The sequence below is a fragment of the Syngnathus typhle genome, linkage group LG2 (assembly GCF_033458585.1).
Source record: "Syngnathus typhle isolate RoL2023-S1 ecotype Sweden linkage group LG2, RoL_Styp_1.0, whole genome shotgun sequence".
Taxonomy (NCBI): domain Eukaryota; kingdom Metazoa; phylum Chordata; class Actinopteri; order Syngnathiformes; family Syngnathidae; genus Syngnathus; species Syngnathus typhle.
This window is the reverse complement of record NC_083739.1, coordinates 985,008-1,004,382: the sequence shown is the minus strand read 5'-3', so window position 1 is coordinate 1,004,382 and position 19,375 is coordinate 985,008. Positions and strand designations below refer to the sequence as shown.

The following is a 19,375-nucleotide window of genomic DNA, read 5'->3' as shown; positions in this document are numbered from 1 at the left end:
TTTAAATCTTGACGTGTGAGGAGGAAAATATGTTATGGCGTGGGTGTTTCTAGCCAATTTTGATGGGGTGGTCAAGCATTGCTAATAGTCAATTTTATCTTCTTTTTTTTTTTTAAATCAAATACAAAAACGGAACCAATTACATCATATTTATAATCATTTCGTTTTAGTGGTAGATTCAATGACCTGATTAAAAAAGGATGTAGCTGATTTTAGATTTACTTTATTTTAGGTGACCGGTATCCTTATTAGGTGTTTAAGGCAACGACCCCAAAAAATAAAAATGGTGGCAGTGGTTGAATATGACATTTCCTCTTTTATTTCCAGGTATGTACATGTCGGAATTCAATAAAGAATTTAAAAGTAGCCTCGTTTGTTAAAAAACAAAACAAAACAAAAAACAGCATTTTAGGTGAGCTATGCACAATTTGGAGTTTTAAATAAACAAACATGCTTGTTTTTGGAATGTGTGAGGAAGCTGGGATATCCAGACTCGAAAAAGCCCACAAGCATGGCGAGAACATGCAAAGTCCACATAAGAAAGCCTGAGCCGAGAATTGAACTCCAACCTCAGAACAAGGCAAACGAGCAAAACATTCACTCTGCCCAGCCAGCGTCCAACCCAAAAAATACTAACAGTGGTACCTTGACCTACGAGAACCCCGACTTGCACGTTTTAAAGCCACTTGCTGTCACGTTGTTCATTTTATTTGAATGAGCAAATTTGTGACCACTAGATGGCGCCAGCAAACTGCATGCCCTCCCACACCACAGCCATAAACTTGGTTGTCTGAAAACGGCTGGATTATTCTTTTTTTAATTCTTCTTCCAAAAATATTAATCGGGATACCGCGTTTAGACTTTTGGGGGCACACACAACATATCGTCAGGAAGGTTTGGACTTTTTGGTACTTTGGAACGGATTCATATCATTTCCATTTGTTCGAATGGGCAAAAGTTGATTTGAGACTCAAGTGACGAGCCTGCTTTAATGGAGAGTCACTGCACCACTGTAATAGAAGATCTTCTGAAAATATAAATGTACAAATATGACCTTTAACCTCTGCGGTCGGGGCAGTCCTGCAAATCAGTAGAGCTTCACACTGATATTTGTCGATCCCCGTCAATAAGGTCTCCAGACAGCCTCGGCGTTTGCCGGGGAACTACTATGACTGGACTCCACCTCCACAGCCACGCCCTCATTCTGATTAGGCAAAGACGGGTGCAGGAGCGGGGAGCCCGTCGAAGCGTTAGTGCAAGGCGGTAAGATTCTGGGCGGGGAACGAGCCTCGCCGCCGCCGCCTCCCCCGGCCATCATGGAGAACTGGTACGAGCCCGCCGCCGTGGAGTAGTACACGTGATACGGCGAAGAGGTGGACTGGAAGGGCCTGTTCTGACCCTGGTGTGGCGTATTGCTCGGGTACGGAGGCGGCAGGTAAGTGTGATACCTCCCGCCGGGTGTGGTGGCCATCGCTGTCGCCATGGTGATGCCGATGGCGGCGTTGGAGACGGGATTGTGCGGGGGGGTGTAAGTGAAGGCAGCCGTGGGGGGGTAATGGACCCGCGGGTCCGAGAAGCGGCCGTCCGGCAAGGAGGGGACAGAGGTGAACGATCGTTCCAAGGTCATCCTGGGGTCACTAAACGCGGCCAGGTCGGGACCTGAACGAGGGCAAAGTTCACGGCTTATGCTTTTGGCGTGAGGGTCATTGTTAAACGTGCGTGCGTTACCTGTAAGACGTGAGGACAGCTCGCCTAGCGATGAGCGACTTGGTGAAAGGGGATTGGTCGAGTGGATGCTAGGTGTGGTTATCTGTCCAAGATAGGGATAGGATTGGTCGTAGGACCATGATGGAGATGACGGCATCTGTCGCCCTTCTAAGAGAAGGATAGAATGAGGAGACTTTCATTTGAATTTGTTTTTCAACACGTAAAGAGAAGGTCAAGTTCAAAAAATATATTTCTGATAATAGCTTCTATGCTCCCCCACTAGTTCTATCCTCACCAGATTGCTGTGAGCCAATCTGAAGCGACATGGCCACAAGGCGGCGGCCATTTTTAGACAGGACTGGTCAATCACTCAAAACATTATAATTAGTGGAGCACAAACTTTAATATTAGATTGCTCAACTCGGCCAATTTTCGAAGGGCTCGGGTTCCCTATTTTTTTGGACATGTTTAGTGCGCACGTGTATTAGTTTACTTCCAGCGTCACTGGCAGGCAAATAAGAGGAAACGATACCGTTGTTTCGTGCCTCCCGACGCCAAAATAAACAGTAACGAGGAACACGTACTATTCATGTTCTGCTGTGACGGAGAAAAAACATGGACATTACTGATGCCTACTTTATGTCACATACCAGTCGCCATCTGGGTGTGGGTGGGGCTGGAGAACGTGGCCGAGTGCAACGCGGCCGCTGCCGTGGACTGACGCGTGTTACAACCGGAGCCCTGATGATGATGATGATGATGATGAGGATGATGATGAGGATGATGATGGTGGTGGTGTGGGGGAGTCACTCTCATGGAGCTCCGCCTCAGTTGCTCCAGCTCTGTGAGTCTCTCGGAAAAGGCCAACGACCCGGGCTTGATGTCATCCATCTTCTGGCGATGACCTAAGAGAGGATTTCATTACTGAGCTTAGTGTACAGTGGCCTGCCTGGAGTGTGTGTGTGTGTGTTTATACACATGTTTATGCACTGGTGTTGGTTCCACTTCCAAGTTCTTAATGGGTGTAATCACCAGCTATTAGAAAGCCCCGCCGTCACAAATCGTGAAAAACGGAGCGTAATTGACACCCTCCCCAAATGGTTTATAATTGCCCAAATAGATGGCACGAGATGAGCTCAAAGCACTAACCCCATTCAAAGCTTTCCAAGTGCCACACGATGGTGCCAAATCACTACTTTTTCCTTCTAGACTTTGTTCCCTTAACGAGAAACCCCCCTGCCGTCAATCGTGAAATAAAGGGACTAATTAACCCGGACTCTCCCCATTGGTTTAAAACTGCCTACTTATGCCAGAAGGTGGCGCCAAAACACTCTTTTTCAAGGAGCCAGGCAAAAAGCATGTCTCCTCAATTCAACGTGTCACCCAGATGTCACAACATTCTACAGGGGGGGAAAGAAAAAAGTCATAGTGACGGCGTGCGTGAGACCGACCGAGCGACCGAGCAGTGACGGTCGTGCGCAAAGCGAGCTGTTAGAGGAAGTTGCCATTTGCATGGGTGACTCACTTGGATTCAAGTTTGCAGCTTAGCCAACATGACTTGATGAGAGCAGAAGGTCAGAGTTACTCACGTCGCGGCTCTCTGGGCCCATCCACTGTGATTTTGATGGCTCTCTGGTATGTCGCCACCTGGGAGGGATTGGTGAACACTGTGATGGTCAGGTTGAAACTTTTGCCTATGAAAGGTCAACAAAGAAAAGACACCAAAAATGGATGAATCTTATCATTGGGAAAATCGATATCTTATTCGATCCCAAACTTACTTTAAGCGGACATAATTACGCACACAATTAGTCGTGTTTGCTAATATACACGTTAACAATATATATATATATTTTTTAATCCAACTGGAGGACGAGGAAAAAAAAAAGCGCCCCGAGTCACTTGTGTGTTTAGAATACGCAATTCAGGTTTGGTAGCAACCAGACAAAAGAAAGACACCTGAAGGTAAATCGAAAATGTCCACAAAATGGAAATACGAAAATTACATTTTGAGTCTATGTAGAAAGTTTTTTTGTTTTGCTTTACCGGCTAAAAATGTCAGAAGCATAAATATGATACTTTTACATAATGTATGTGAAATGAATGCAAAATAATAGATCATTTAATAAAACAAAAACAATACGTCAAATATCATTTTAATTTTGCTTACACTATATTGACAGTTTTGTTTCATATTTGGATTATCTTATTAAAATACACGAGACAACGTTTAGAAGCTGACGAAGAGAGCAGCTGCAATATGTTAAAAAAATCAATTCATGAATAATATTGACTATTTTATCTGTACATTTAATCAGGACCTGACACTAATACAACTTTTCCAAAACAGGAAGCTCTGACTCATAACGAGTTAATAAGTTCATATTTTCTTCATCATCACCAATGCTGTTTGCAAATGAGCAAATGTGACGACCGTTGCTATTCAAACAAATTGCCGGTTGACTTCCTCTCGTAGTCTTTTGGTGACTCATCCTCAACACTCACATTCTGGTTGGAATTTGCAAAATATGCAGTAAATGTAAAAGTCGACTACATTTCGCAACTTCAAGAGAAGCCTTGGAGTTTGAAGGCATGCCGCTAGTCTTAGTCATTAACACCAGTCAATAAATACTCTTCAGAGTCATAAAAAAGATTTCTGGGTCTGAAACATCATAGCTATGCATTTAAACTGGTGCTATTGCACAGGCTTGTAATAAAGTCCAATTTAAAAGCAAACAATGAAAATGTCACATAAAGCCAGGTCTTATTGAAATTTGCTGAGTAGTGTAACCAACCGATTTTTTTTTTAAAATTACAAATCCATGGAAACACGGCACATTCTATTAATTCCAAACAAATGCCTAAAGAAGACAATCCTTTGGAAAAAGCAAAGAAATAATGTCATTTTAGGCACCACAAGTTGGCAAACCATTTTTCAGTAAATGTTGACCTTTTATTTGCATGTGTGGAAATAAAAGATCTTTGTTTTCTTTTCCTTTAAAAAAAAAAAAAAACACATAGCAGACACTGTCATGTAAAACGTTGCTGTTTTAAATAGATAAGTTGAACTATTTGCTTAACTGTGTGCCGCCACAGAGAGGGGGAAGAAGGGGGGGGGTGCTCTACCAGGAAGTTTTTTTTTTGAATAATGAATTCTACTCACTTGCACTTCCCCCTTGTATATGTGCAGTACATGTCGGAGTGGTGCATATTTTTGCACGTGCGTCTAGTTTTGCACAAGTGAGCATACCCCTCCCGCTGCGACCGACGAAGCGCAGGTCATTGAATCGAGCCACTTGGTTCTTAATGGCGGCCGTGGCGTTACGGAGCTCCGCCGAGTAGTTCTCGTCGTTGCCTGCCATCACCGTCACCATGGTTCCGTCAGGGACCTCGCCGAGGGCAACCACCTGATCGGCACCCGGAAAAAAAAAATGTTCGAGTATGATAAATCAGTACTGTTCAATGGGTTTAAATTAGGGGGTTCAAACTGTGGCTTGGGGACCATATGAGGCCAGGCATCTTTTTTTCCCGGTCCACGGAATATACGAAATATAGCATTTGACTTGTTGTAATTAAAAAAAAAAACACAATCAATGTGACGTCTACAACAACCACGAAATAGCTGAACCTAAAATAGTGACAAAAATATTTGACACTAAATGTGTCATTCACGATTGTTTCACTTTCTGCTCTGTGTCAAGGTCTGGTTAACTTAAGAAAGGATGTGCCCTACTTATTGTTTGTTTGTTTATTGACCATGTAAACAAGTAACTGAAATATTAGTACCGTAATTTTCGGACTATAAGTCGCGGTTTTTTTTCATAGTTTGCGTGGGGGGGGCGACTTATACTCCGGTGCGATTTATAGTCCGAAAATTACGGTACATGATATATGATTAACGATATAGGATCCCTATGAATCCTCCCATTTTTCTTTTTTCAACATGATTTTGCGTCAAATACTACTCCAAGGAATTTATTTTCAGATATTCTTTCGATGTCAATTGAGTTGACTGTCATTTTGACTGGTGTTGGGATTTATCAAGTGCCGAAGCCAACTTTATGTGATAGTTTACAAATATCAAACCAAATTTTCACCATGTTGAATTTATTTTCCACTGTCAGTGCTTATTTTTTTTTGCTTGTAAACATGGAAATGTGACTCTGCACTGGTTGATTGGCTGCGGGCCGTGCCAAAATCCTGAAGAATCCTAAACTAATTGCCTCATTACATCGAACAGCAATCTATCTTGTATTAAGAGTGAAACATTCCAGTGACTTTTGTCTTTTTCCGTATGTTTGATAGCGATTGGTTAAATGGACATCATGGTATTGATGCATCCTACCAATAATCTGTTGTCAGGAAGAGGTAAGTGGCACTTCATTAGGATGCGTAACACAGCCCGCGAGTGCACACGTACGACGGCGAGTGTGAGGCCCGCGAGCGAGCTAATGCAACAAAGCCACTAAACGAGTCGGCTGGGCGGCTAAAAGCCACTTTTGCCACAAATGCATTTTGGCCCCAAAGTGCAGGAAAGACGCGCATGCACAAGCGTCAACAGGATGTAACCAAGACCATTAAGCCATGTAAATATCCAACTTCTGGAATACATGGAAAGGACTTCTACAAATGTGTGTTGGATAATGTAGCAGTTGAATAATTGCTTGCAGTTTACTGCTAAGCCGCAGCGGACGAGGTGCATCCCACAAAAAATCCCCAAAAGAATAAATATTCAATTCCAACATCATATTGTTGCCAGCTTCATACTCCAGGCTGTCAGGATCCTGAAGTCGCTTCCCCGTTCTGCGTAGCGTCCTGTACTTTTACTGTCTGGCTTTTATTCGTTGTGTTATCTATTTATTTCTTATTTATTGTTACTCTTATTATTTATTGTTTGTGCCTTCTTGTTTTTTATTTTATATTTACTTGTATGTCTATCGTGTAATACGTCTTGTCACCGTGGGATAGGGAAAACGTCATTTCGATCTCGGCATGTGAAGACGTTGACAATAAAGCAGACTTTGACTTTGATATTCCGACCAACGGTATTTTACATTAGGAACATCTGATGGCAAAGAAAACAGTCTCGATATCCGGAAATGAAATCTTGGCTTGAGACATTGAAAAGGTCATGGAAAAGAAAATTGTTTAGTTCAACACTAAGCTATTATGTGACAAGAGGTTAAATGTACCTTGTGTCCTGCCTGTCAATATACGTCGCCGGCAAAGACAGGTGGACAAAGATCAATGAGATCAATCGGATGATTTCACAAGTGAGCAGCTCTACCAGCACACCCATACGGTGGGTGGCATGCGAGGGATCTAAAGCACCGGTGTCAAACCGAGGGCTCCGGGGCCAGATCGGGACCAGATCAGGCCCATCACATGGCCCACTAAACCAAATCATCTGCTTCCTCATGTTTCTTGCTGGAATGAATTGCAAATAATCTTCACTTTTAATGCTACTGAGCGTTTCTCTGTCATCAAACCTTGATGTAAGGAATTGTTCCAACAGACAAAAATGCTAGAACAAAGGCTTTCTGACCTTAAAAGCAATAGGCAGGGTTTTGTTGCACCTCCAGTGCGTGGGCAGCACTGAACACAGGAAGTTGGGACTGTCCGTCTTCACGAGCTCGCCCGGATGATCCGAAAGCACCTGCCGAAGAAACAAACAAGTAGAATAAAAACATGAGAGCCACTCGCATTCCACCTACCATGTCGCGGTCGGCCATGCGCAGCTTGCCCACCAGGGATGCTCCGCCCCCGGCCTCCTGGGCACCCAGAGCCTCGGCCATCTTTCCCCCCGAGGCGAGCGTGGTGGACGGGGGAGTGTAGCGCCGGCCGGGGCAGGGGTCTGGAAGAACCATGGATTGACACGTCACAATGAAAAAAAAAACGCTTTTGCTCCTAAATAATTACAAATAGTTGGAAACACAAACAGCGGGCGGGCATATGAACATTTGGGACATTTTCCCAAGAGTTTCAAGTCATTTGACAACAACATGTGCTCATGCCGCCGAGCAAAAATGATTTGGCACACATTGTACCCCATCCTTAGTATTGCATGCACAAAACTAATACAAGAAGTTGGCATCAAAACCTCCTGCATTTACAAAAAGAATATTGCTCACTTTTCAATGACATTTGCAATATGGTTTGAATTGTCAGTGTAGCCAATGGTGACAATGACATGAGACCGGCAAAGTCATTATTATAAATATAAAAGACTTCATTGATTTCACAGGACAAATAAAGTATCTAGTTGTCAATGATAGGAGTCGTATGTAAATTTTGATTCACTTTTGCATTATAACCTATATTGCTTTCCCTGGACTAATATTTACTAATATTTTGACATTAGTGTTAAGAGATTGAATGACTTTCAAGTATGATGTCAACAACATTTTTTTACTCCCCCCCCCCAAGTAATACATGAAATGTATGCTAAATAAATAGACGACCCATATTGTTTTACAGTTGATTTCTATGCGTTACAATTAAAAAAGACATTCATTAATTGATCTCATCAGACTCGTATCTATGTTAAAAATACGAAACGCAATATGAGTCGTAGAGTGAGTGCATTTTTCTTCGACCCTGTATAATGTAATAATACAAATGATAATCAATAAAGATAATGACGGCTCTACCGTATTTGGCGTCCCAAAGGAAGACCATTTGTGCGACTCTTTCAGTCAATAAACGCCCAGACAAGTCTCCCTTTTCTGGATGATGTAAATCCGTTACTGCCGTCTTGAATAACTACTTCCTTTAGTTTGTTCCCCCTGCACTCCGCGAGGATTAAAAAAAACAAAAAAAGAAAAAAAAATAGTTGTCACAATCTTCAAAACAGCTGAGCGTTTAAAACCGCAGACGAAAAAAAAGACATGTCAAGCTTGTTTGAACGCGGAGAAGTGCTCGTAATAGCACACCGACACATTGGTGCGTGCGTAAATGATCATAGACGCTCGCAGCGACTGCATTTTCACCGGAATAGCCCACGTTTGGCTTTCATCCGGGAAAGTGCGACGGGTGCTCATGCTGCCAGCTGATTGGTTGTTGAGCTGCCAAGAGCGATGATGGAAGGTGGAACGGGCCAATCAGCTTCTTGTCCGTCCGCGAAGGTGGGTGTGGCTTGGACGTTGGGGAGGGGTGTGCGCGCGTGTGGATGTGTGTGTGTGTGTGTGTGTTTCCTACATTGAAGAGCATCAACAAAACTCCACTTTTGTCCTTCAAAAACAGCTCGTTGAGGAAAGCTTTTTTTATATTCCTAAAATCCCTCCTTTCCTCACAATTCAGCTACTTCAAGCCTTTTGGCTTAATCAAGATATCTGAAGAGATATTCAGAAATTCCCACATTTTCAATATTCAACATTTTCCGAGAAAATTAAAACAATTAGGAGACCAGTTTTAAATGTTTTTACCTGATCCTTCCATATTTCCAAACAATTCCACCTTCAAACGGTTCCAGACATTCCAAACAATAGCTTTTTCAAAAGATCCTATTTCCCAACTTTCCCCATTTTCAGTGTTCGATATTTTCCCAAGAAAAACACAAAAATCCAAATGAATGGAGACATTTTACAAATGAAGCTAATCCTTTCACAGTTCTCATTTGATTCCAACCAAATTCCAACTTTGCAATGATCTACTAGCCTACTAGTGGAGACTTTGCAACAACTCCCCTTTAAAATGTCCAAATGAAGAGACATTTCACATATTCACAACCTCAAATTCTTCCTTGACTTTGGAAAATGTGTTAAATTCCTCACCAATCTCCCTGAATTGAAGAACTCTCATCATACACCTACTATTATTAATTGATCACGTTCAACATTTAATAATAGGTTCTCTCAGTTCCGTTTTCAAAAAATCTCATTCCCTATAATGATGTCATACCATTTTTGAAGGGTGCTCACAATGATGTGACATAACCTCAAGGAATTTGCGTCCACCTGTAGAAATAGTCCAGGTCAGCTTTGAATGCCTCCATCCTGCAGTTAAAGCAGAGCAGTACCGCTTTACGGCCAATAGGGGACAGTGAGGGATCGACGGCATCGCCAATAGATTGGACTCAAAGTACTTCCAGTCCTATCTATTTTATGCACGCATATGTTGGGGAGGTGGAAAAAGCACATTTGCCATCAAATAGAATGATCAGAAAATCATTTTTATCATGCATAAGTTTGAATGTAAAATTGGGAGGGCACGAGGTTCCCCCATTGTACACACAACATGAAAATAATCTAAATATTACAAATATAGACATATAATACAGGCTGATTGCATTTACAAAATGTGGTTCTTTTTTCTTTCAACTTTTGTTGAACAGATAGTTGACCCGACTTGTCCACTAAATATTTGGTATGCCAAACTTTCTATCACGGAATTGAGTGCGTATGATTTAAGTCAAGTCAACCTTTTATTGCCTTACAGCTGCTGTCGGAAGAGTTTTAAGAAAACGCCAGTCTGGCCCTATGGCCAAAGGGGAATGATAAAAAATGTAAACGCCTCTTTTCTTGTCTGGCCCAGAGCCGGCCGGACGGACGGACGGACGGGATGTGATTTGCCCTGGGAAATATTTATAGTCAACAGCCATGTGTACTCTCAAAAAAAGAGAGAACAAAATAAAGTCATAATGGCGTCTTTATGTTTTCGAAAACAACAAACATCAATTGCATAACTTTTTTTCAATTCTAGATTGATCAGATAAAATAGTTCAAGGCTTTGTCTGAAAAAAAGGTCAACGTGAACATTTTTAGCAAGAGAGAATTTAATCAATGAAAGACGTTGTGGCTTTACCAAAAAGTTCGCTGCCCGATCGGCCTTTCCTCATCAAGAACATCGCCAAGGACAGTGGACCGGAACCGGAGAAAGTTCCCGGGTTCATGCTGGGATCCTCGACGGGTGACGACCGCTTGTCCGATTTCCAAGCCAAGTAGAACGAAAAGGAGAAATGATAACAAAATATTGAAAAGAAATCAGATGAATGGAAACTTAGGGTGATGATCAACCCCGAAGAAGAAGTCACTCACCTTCACCGGCAGTTTTTATACTCATCCTTCCCCCTCGAGCATGTAAAAAAAAAAAAAAACATCAAAATGTGAAGGAAGAGCAGTCAGTCAAGCTGAATTCATCTTGGCCTCTAAAGCTCGTAGCCACAGGGGACATGAGTCCACTTTGCCCTCAGGCGCTTTCGCAGCTACTAATTTCCTTTTCACTTTGCCGCTCAGTGCCGTATTTTCCATTTTTTAGGGTCACTCCCGTCATTTCCAAGCACTTCCCTTCCATTTTCATCCTATTTGAAAGTACCAGTCCATTTTTTAGTCTTTTTTTTTTTAGGTTTGCAATAATATTTAATGTACTATTGGAGTAAAACCTGCGTCATATTTTTGATGTAGGTCCACTTCACTATAATCATGTTAGTCCTTAAGGTGGTGGAAAAAGTTTGAGAAGCGCTGCAAGCTCCTTTCAAAATAAAAATATATATATATATTTTGAGAAATTTGAATATTGTGAAACAATTCAATATTTAAAACTACTGGCTTCACACTTTAATCACTTGAAACTTCCTCCAGGTCAAAGTCTGATTCCAAATGAATGTGTTTTCTTTTTTTTTTTAGGGGAACCAACATTTCTGGATCAGAAATTTGTCATCTGGACTCAATGGAAAGTTAACATCCACGTTTTGAGCCTGTGCAAGCACAAGGAGATCACCTAAACTCAGCACCAAATCCTGAATGTCAGCTTTGGGTTCGCGTGGTGCTGTCCATGGTGCTGAATGAACAGTTTGCCCTGTTGCCTTGGACTTGGGCATTTCATCGATACCACAATGTATCGTAGTTTTAGTATCGAGTATTGATGCTCTTGTTGGAAGAGTCAAAATTTGATTTAAGAATTTGATTGTGCTTTTACGAGCACAGCAGACAAGTAGAAGTATTGGTTCAACTTTAAGTTGAGTAAAAAAAAAAAGTAGCGATCGAAATGTATTTGAGAAATATGACGAGAAAATATATGCAATCCCAGTTTGGATAACTTGCTGCAATGACAAAAAAAACTTGGTCGCTCACAAAATAGTTTGTCTCTTAATTAGAAGAAAATAGAACGAGGTTATATGTTGCTGCAACTTTTATGCTAGTCAGAAAAAGGCTAAATTAGCCAAGGGTTTTTTATTTTTTAGATTCAACAGAACATGGCAACAATGCGAATCATTCTTGTGACCGACAACATCAAACAATGTTAAATTACATTACGCTGATTTGATTATTATGAATATGGGCAAACAGTACAATAACAAAGTATTTGTACTTTGATATTTTGCACCTACGTCACAACATTTGCTTGGCTTCCAGGCCGTGTGCGCGTTCGGCCCTCTGAGTGACTGGCGACCAATCCAGGGTGTGGTCTACCCAGCCCCAGTTGACCTTTCATGAAGACAGGCTGTAAAGAAAATGGATGGATGGATTTTTCTTGAACGCATGCCAGCAGCTATGTGTCCCCTTCTGCTGCACCAGCCCGAGGGCAGCGACAATGGCAAGACTCCAATCAATATTGGTGTGCGACGGTCCCAAAACGGCTTTACTCGACACAACTTGGCCAAGCCGAACAAGAGATTGATCGGGAGGCGGCGCTGGGTGTAGCAAGTGGCCATGAGGCGAGGACCAATAATGGGAAACGGCCCGGCCTGGCAAAGTGCAAGGTGGTTGGCTGTTGATTTGTGCGCCGGATAAACGCCGGCTTTCAACTGCTCTCATCAAAGATGAGAAAGTATACAGTAGACAAAGTCGCACACCTTTTCTATAATTCAGTGGCTGTATTGTGGGGATGCAGTTAACTGCCGCTTCAAAGTAATTAATTGATTTTCTGACAGTGCCGTTAGCGGGGCCGGCGAGTGACACACAAACACATAAAAATACAAGAAATAAATGAGGAATGTATTACCGTATTTTTGGGGTAAAAAAACCCAAAACATGTTTAATTATGTGCAACTTGACATAATTGAAAATTTCCACAGTAAATTGGGACTTGTTTGAAACTTTTCATGAGCAGGAATTGCCGATGCAGAAATCTGTGTAGCCCTGATAAAGCTCCTCCAGCGTTGTGGTCACTTTTTTTGCATTTTTATTCTTTTTTTTCTTGAATATTCTCTCACCAAATTCAGTTCAAACTCCTTTTGAATGAAACATGCTCGTGATGTGTGTATTATTCTTTTACTGAAAAAAATGCAAACGTCTTTATAAAGTAAGTAAAATGATGAAAATCAATATTTATTTCCTTACCCGCTCCCCCGAGACCAAATCGGCGCCAAGCATCTCATTATCTAAACGTACCTACCTATTTTTTTTGGACTTTTTACAAGAAAAATGGAATGCATAAAAGCAAGAGCTTCACTTTAGATCTGCACCACACGCTCCTCTCTGACTTCATCCTATCAGCTATTTCATAGTTTGTCAAAATGATTTTGAAAATAATGCATCATTCATCCCACGCGCGTCCGCGAGCGTGTGCATATTGAATTATTCAGCCAGACGAGCGGCTAATTCTTGCTAAACTAACGATTGATTTTCTGACACAAGAAATGAAGGACAGAGAACGGTGAACAGCGGCCGGCTGTACGTGGCTGGCTCGGGAAGGGGTCGAAGGTGGGAGGAAGATGGGGAGGGACAGGGGGAGTCAAAAGTGAGAGCGCACGTGTCGAGTGACACCGGGGCGGACGGAGTGAGAGGGCCCAGGAGATGGGAGGCAGGAAGAAGCGAGAGCCTCCGGCAGTGTTTAGTGCAGTTTGAATAGCTGAGCAGGTGCATTAGTCCGAGAAACTCTCCAGCGTCCAAACATGAACTCTTTCCGTGTCGGCTGAATTTGGATGTGCTGAAGTTGATTGGCAATTTGGGCTTTCTTGCACACACAAACAACATTTGACAGCAAAACCTGGCGACATTTTAGGCCGTCATCGTGATAACGGACACATCAGATGTCTTTGGTTTTTCATTCGTTCATCTTTTTTTATGCTTCCACACTTTTTGACACTGATCACTTGCACTTTAATCCAGTGACTATGACCTACTTTGATTTCTATTTTAAAGACTTGTATTGGTGCTTTTGTATTTTTTTTCTTCAATTCATCATATCTAATGATTGAGCAGCTAACAAACTCCGAGAACAGCCACCTTTCTATTGACTTACTGTTTGTTCGACCAACAGCTAGATAGTTAGCTAGCTAGCTATCAAAGTGGTTAGCTAGCTAGGTATACGTGAGCTAGCACAGTGTGTGAGTGCGTGCGTTCATGATAAAACATATTTTTGAATGCTCAAAAGTGATATACTATACATTGAGACTTATTTTGTTTGTTTGTTTGTTTTTTAACATCAAGCTCATGCCCGCCAACCTTGCCGCTTTTAGGGGCATGCAATGATGCAGTTCCCCAAAGTTATCATCATTTGTCCCTCACGTCAAAATAAGTAACAATTTTGAAATGTTCAACAACACATTCTCCATTAATATCCGCAAGCGTTTGTTAGCATTTGCCGATTGAGCTTTTGCATGGTAAGTCGCCCAGAAGAGAATCATTAAAGTGGAAGGAGCTCACCAAATGAGCCAATCAGCAGATGAGCCACGGCACGCATACGCATCAAATCCCAAACGAGCCAATGAATAAATCAGAAGGTGCAGTCAATGTGTGGAATTTACAAGAATAGAAGGATGCTAATGGCTGCCAGCCCCATACTGTATGTACACGTACACATGGAGACAAGACTTTGCCTTCATTTTTTTAACCACAAAGTGGGGACAAATGGGGTGCATGCCAGGCGGAGCGAGTGAGCCAGAGTGTGAAAAGGGTGAGGCGACTCTTTGCATGACTTCTTCGTTAACCGCAGGACTGATGGGACCCTGCCTCGCCTCGCCTGGCCTCGCCCTGCACGGGACATCCGTCCCGACCAGACTTTGACAAACACAAAGCCGCCATCTCGCCCATTAAGGGTCGAAGGGACCACCCCCCGTGCGGTCAGGAGACGTTGGAAGCATCCGTAGAGCTTCGGATGTTGGTAGACTTCATCGATCGTCAGATGGCTCTTCGCTGTTGGCGGTTTTCTACTGTCGGCGCGACCAAACTTGGACGCCAGTTCAAATCAGCAGGGAAGTGCAACGGAACAAGGCAGCAGCGCATAAAACACTTGGAGATAACACGGCAATTCTTGTCTCCCTGCAGCTAAATGTTTAGTCTGTTCATGAATGTTCCAATTTTGCTATCGTTTCCAAAAAAAAAAAAAACAACCTTCAGTGCCATTGACGGGTATAGACGTCAAAGATATTAACCGAGTTAAATCGTCTTACGTTTCGTCATCGGTTGAATTTTTAAAAAGGAACTTTGGCAAGACTGGGAATTTATGGCTTACAGGTCACTTAGACGTGTCACGTTGCAGACAATCCACAAAATATAAGAGCGACAGAGGCAAAATAGCAAAATGGTGAGAAGTCTGCACCACTTGACAACCAAGAGCAAAACAACTTACAACTGCCTTCAAGTTGAATTATGGGCTACGAAAGGGTACGGTTTGCATCACCTCGTCTTCAAATCAGCCACCAACAGACCTGTTGAGTTTCCTCTGCTGCCGTTACCTGACGCGCACGCGCACAACACAAGTGTAGCCTCCAGATAACCACAATACGACCAGGCTGAGAAAGGCAAAGAATGTCGGCAAGTGGAAACGAGATTGCGCAGCGCTCCGTAGCCACTGGCCAGAGGTGTAAATTCATGACGGAAATGGAACAAAACAACCAGCAATGCACCTTGATATATGAGCAGCCAGCCGCCAGCACCCAGCAAAACAAATCCAAAACGAGAACACGACGCATTGAGGCTTTAAGTCCCATCCGAGCAGCCGAGATGAATGGAATGGGAACTAACCATGATTAGCGACAGGATGGATTTCAATAAAAACAGGACAAATAAATAGAAGAAATGGGATGGCTGCACCACATTGGGAAAAACATGCGACATAGTAGCTGTTGAATTTGCAGTGGTGAAATAATATATACACATTTCCCATTTGGATTTGTAATCGAAAGGAAAATTGTACATTTCTATGAGTATTTCCGAATGTTCATTCCTTAGCCAGCCCAGTAGACATCCTACTGCGTGTGTTCTGGGAGCGCGCAGTGGGAGAAGGCTGAGTGTTGACCCCTCCCAGACAAAACATGACCCCCAGCTGCGACTTCCTGGATCGAATCAGACGTACGTACAAGGCCGAACGAGCGCCTGCTGAAGACAGAAGATCACGTGGCCATCACGCTCACTGAGGTCAAACAACAAATCAAGAATAATGGAATCATTACGAATACAGAAATTCTCTTGTTATACTCGCTTGACTTCTTTCAAAGGTAAGAGAATTCAAATCGCACTAGCCCGTGTTCCTTTGGTCCGGCCCGGCCCCCGCAACCCCCCACTGAGCTCCCACGACATCCAAATAAATCCGACTGAATCCGCCTCACATCTTTGTGCCAAGTCACTCTGTGTGTATTCTTAGCAGCTGCTAAAATACAACAGAAAGAATCAACAAACAAAAGGCAACATCAAGTCTGTGGGGAAGGGGCAGTTTTGCTGTCAAATCAAGACCATTGTCTCCTCGGGTACATCTCATTTCTTTATTCGAGCTCCCACGGAGAAATGAGACGTTCTCAGGGTGACGTCAATCCAAAATGATGTCAACTTGATTTCGATTGGAAGCGGAATTCAATTGAAATCAAATATGGTCAACGTCGTTGGCATGCTTTTGACTCAAACGGTGGTTGACAGTAAACTCAGCTCACTTGATTACACAAAAAATAAGTCAGCAATGACTGAAGGAAGATCCTCCGACCCATGCAAGTACATCCTCATCTTTTTAAAACTTAAAGAGTAGTTATGGTGTGCACTAAAAAATTTGCATCATTCACAAGACAACACACAGAGAGAAAAAAAAGAATGTCATCTCCGGCTAATGAGGTGTGTTTACTGTATCTGTTCAGTGCCGTCTCTGTCAGTTAGTTTGGGGTGTCAGCAAATGAAATAATTGGTCCCACGAGATTTTTTAAGAGTGCGGAATTCGGTGTGCAGTTGCTCTTTATTGGCCTCGCTCGGCCTCTCGACTTTTTCTTACGGGCTTCTTTTAAAAAGTGCTTGAATTGAAAGTCCAGTTCGTCTCTTGCAATAGCCAGTTTGTCGCCAGACTAACGTATGTGACTTCCGACCAACTCTCGGATTTTACGAGCGCCTCTTGCAGCTAATGACGACTTAACGCCCGTTTCGGATGATGTATTTATGAGCTAACGCCGAAACTTCATGAGCGTTACGTTTTGTTCTCCGGGCAGTTTTACGGCCCCGGAAATTTCACGGAGAATTAGACAATGAGTGGGCGGGAACGAAATACTTTATATTGCCCACTCGGAGCCAACCTTCTTTAGGGTCACGTCAGGGCTAAATGAACTGACGCTATTACGATCTGATGGAGGTGTAGACTACGTTGCTAATGTCACAAATCGCCTCGGGTAAAGCACGCACACAGAGACACGCAAAACTCAAGTCAAAAAGAAGAAATAATGGAGGGAAATGCACATTTAAAAGAGAATAAAGGTGATATCAAATGCACTTTATGAGCAAAACAAATAAAAAGTGCTACGGAGGAGTATCCAGACAGATGGATTCATTTGATGGCATCTTTGCAAGAAAGAAAATAGAAATAAAATGATGACAATTCAGCCATGACTATTTTGATACTGTGTGAGGTACCTTTGTGGATGAATCTATTTTTCTTCCATGTTTATGGCCAAAGCAAATTATAATAATATCTCAAAACCATTTAAAAGGAGAAAATACTCTGAATTTGACATTAGTCAATCTATAGGAAGTAAAGTCTCTACAACTCTTGGAAACGTGATTGGCGAGAGTTCTGGTTGGGAAAAAGAAAAGACAAATTACCGTTTTTTTCCATGTATAATGCGCAAAATTTAACGAATTTATTGTCCTAAAATCTGGGGTGCGCATTATACATGGGTACAAAAAAAAATATTATTATTATTTTTATTTAAATCCGGATATGATACGGAGGCCGCCATTACAGATGCGCTTTCTTCTCCGCTGTTCACGTCAAACACGCTCCATACGAACACAATGCTCTCGTATCAGACAAGGCTTGCTCGATCATCTGCTTGTTTGCCGTCACAATGTGCCCTACACAAATCCGAAACATTTCTTCGCTATCGAGTTTGCTAGCGCATGCGCAGTGATACTGACCGGCAGAATAACATCTGCTTGTTCCCAAAGATGATCTTTTTTCTGAAATAATTTTACATTAATCGACTTAAGTAGGAGTCAAAATTTGGGTGCGTATTATACATGGGTACAGGCTTTTTTCCAGCACTAACATGCCATTTTTAGGGTGCGTATTATACATGGGGGCGCATTATACATGGAAAAAAAGGGTAGTAATAAAATATCCAAGCGTAGCATCTGCGAATTACAAAGGACAGTACAACAGGACTTTAGCCTTGGTATGATTTTGAATCCTGCTAAAAAGTATTTTATATAAATGTTTTGTCTCTTTTTGACTCATTCTTCTGAGCTTGTAAATCATCTTCTATTGTTATGGACTTGTGGTTGTAAATGTCCAATTTCCGAATGAAAGGAGCGCACACCTGTTTTCAAAACAACAATGCAGCGCACGTTCGCGGTAAGCTTAATGCGTCAAGTTAGGCGTGGACAAGCCTCCTTGCATCTGTCACGTCTCGCACTTCCAACTAATTATTAAGCTCGCGCACGCACACACACACACACGTGCAACCCTGGCGTGTAAATTGTGGGCTGTTTTCTGACACAAGATCGCTACGCCTCCTCCAGCAGCATCATTATTGCCAACGTGCATATGTAATTAAAGGTAAGGGAAGCTGAAGAGAGCGGCAGATGGCCACCATATCCTATTTTGAGATGGCTTTCACCGCACACAACAGACGGACACATTTGGCGCTCTTTACTCCAAATCACAATTTTCGCAATGATCTTATTTAGAATCTTTTCTCTAAGAACAACCTGCTTCCGTCAAAAAAGAAAGAAAAAAAAAAAGGAAAAATGAATATGGCCAAACAGATAAAGTGATGCTAATCCGGTATACCGTTTTTTTCCATGTATAATGCGCCCCCATGTATAATGCGCACCCTAAAAATGGCATGTCGATGCTGGAAAAAAGCCTGTACCCATACGCACCCAAATTTGGACTCTACCTTAAGTCGGTTAACGTACAATTATTTTAGAAAAAAGATCATCTTTGGGAACCACCGGATGTTATTCTGCCGGTCAGTATCACTGCGCATGCGCTAGCAAACTCAATAGCGAAGAAATGTTTCGGATTTGTGTAGGGTACATTGTGACAGCAAACGAGCAGGTGATCGAGCAAGCGTCTGATACAAGAGCATTGTGTTCTTTTGAAGTGAACAGCAGAGAAGAAAGCGCATCTGTAATGGCGGCCTCCGTATCATATCCGGATTAAAAAAAATATATATATATATTTTTTGTACCCATGTATAATGCGCACCCCAGATTTTAGGACAATAAATTAGGTAGTTAAATTTTGCGTATTATACATGGAAAAAAACGGTAATTTTGTTCGTTAGCTAAGAAAATTCAGCAAAATTATG

The 19,375-nt window shown here is 42.3% G+C and overlaps 1 protein-coding gene across 2 annotated transcripts; it reads right to left on the bottom strand.

Annotated features, from left to right (window-relative positions):
- Positions 1-296: 296 nt before the first annotated feature.
- Positions 297-8,700, bottom strand: runx1 (RUNX family transcription factor 1). 2 transcript variants are annotated; one of them, XM_061272965.1, is made up of 8 exons: positions 8,358-8,700; positions 7,422-7,561; positions 7,253-7,363; positions 4,958-5,114; positions 3,297-3,401; positions 2,358-2,612; positions 1,729-1,875; positions 297-1,659 (listed from the first exon to the last, which is right to left on the bottom strand). In XM_061272965.1, exons 1-8 carry the CDS (start codon positions 8,383-8,385, stop codon positions 1,124-1,126), a joined length of 1,479 nt encoding a protein of 492 aa, XP_061128949.1. In that variant the 5' UTR covers positions 8,386-8,700; the 3' UTR covers positions 297-1,123. The 2 variants fall into 2 exon arrangements, with proteins under 2 accessions (XP_061128949.1, XP_061128951.1); XM_061272967.1 differs by having other exon boundaries at positions 7,455-7,561.
- Positions 8,701-19,375: the final 10,675 nt, after the last annotated feature.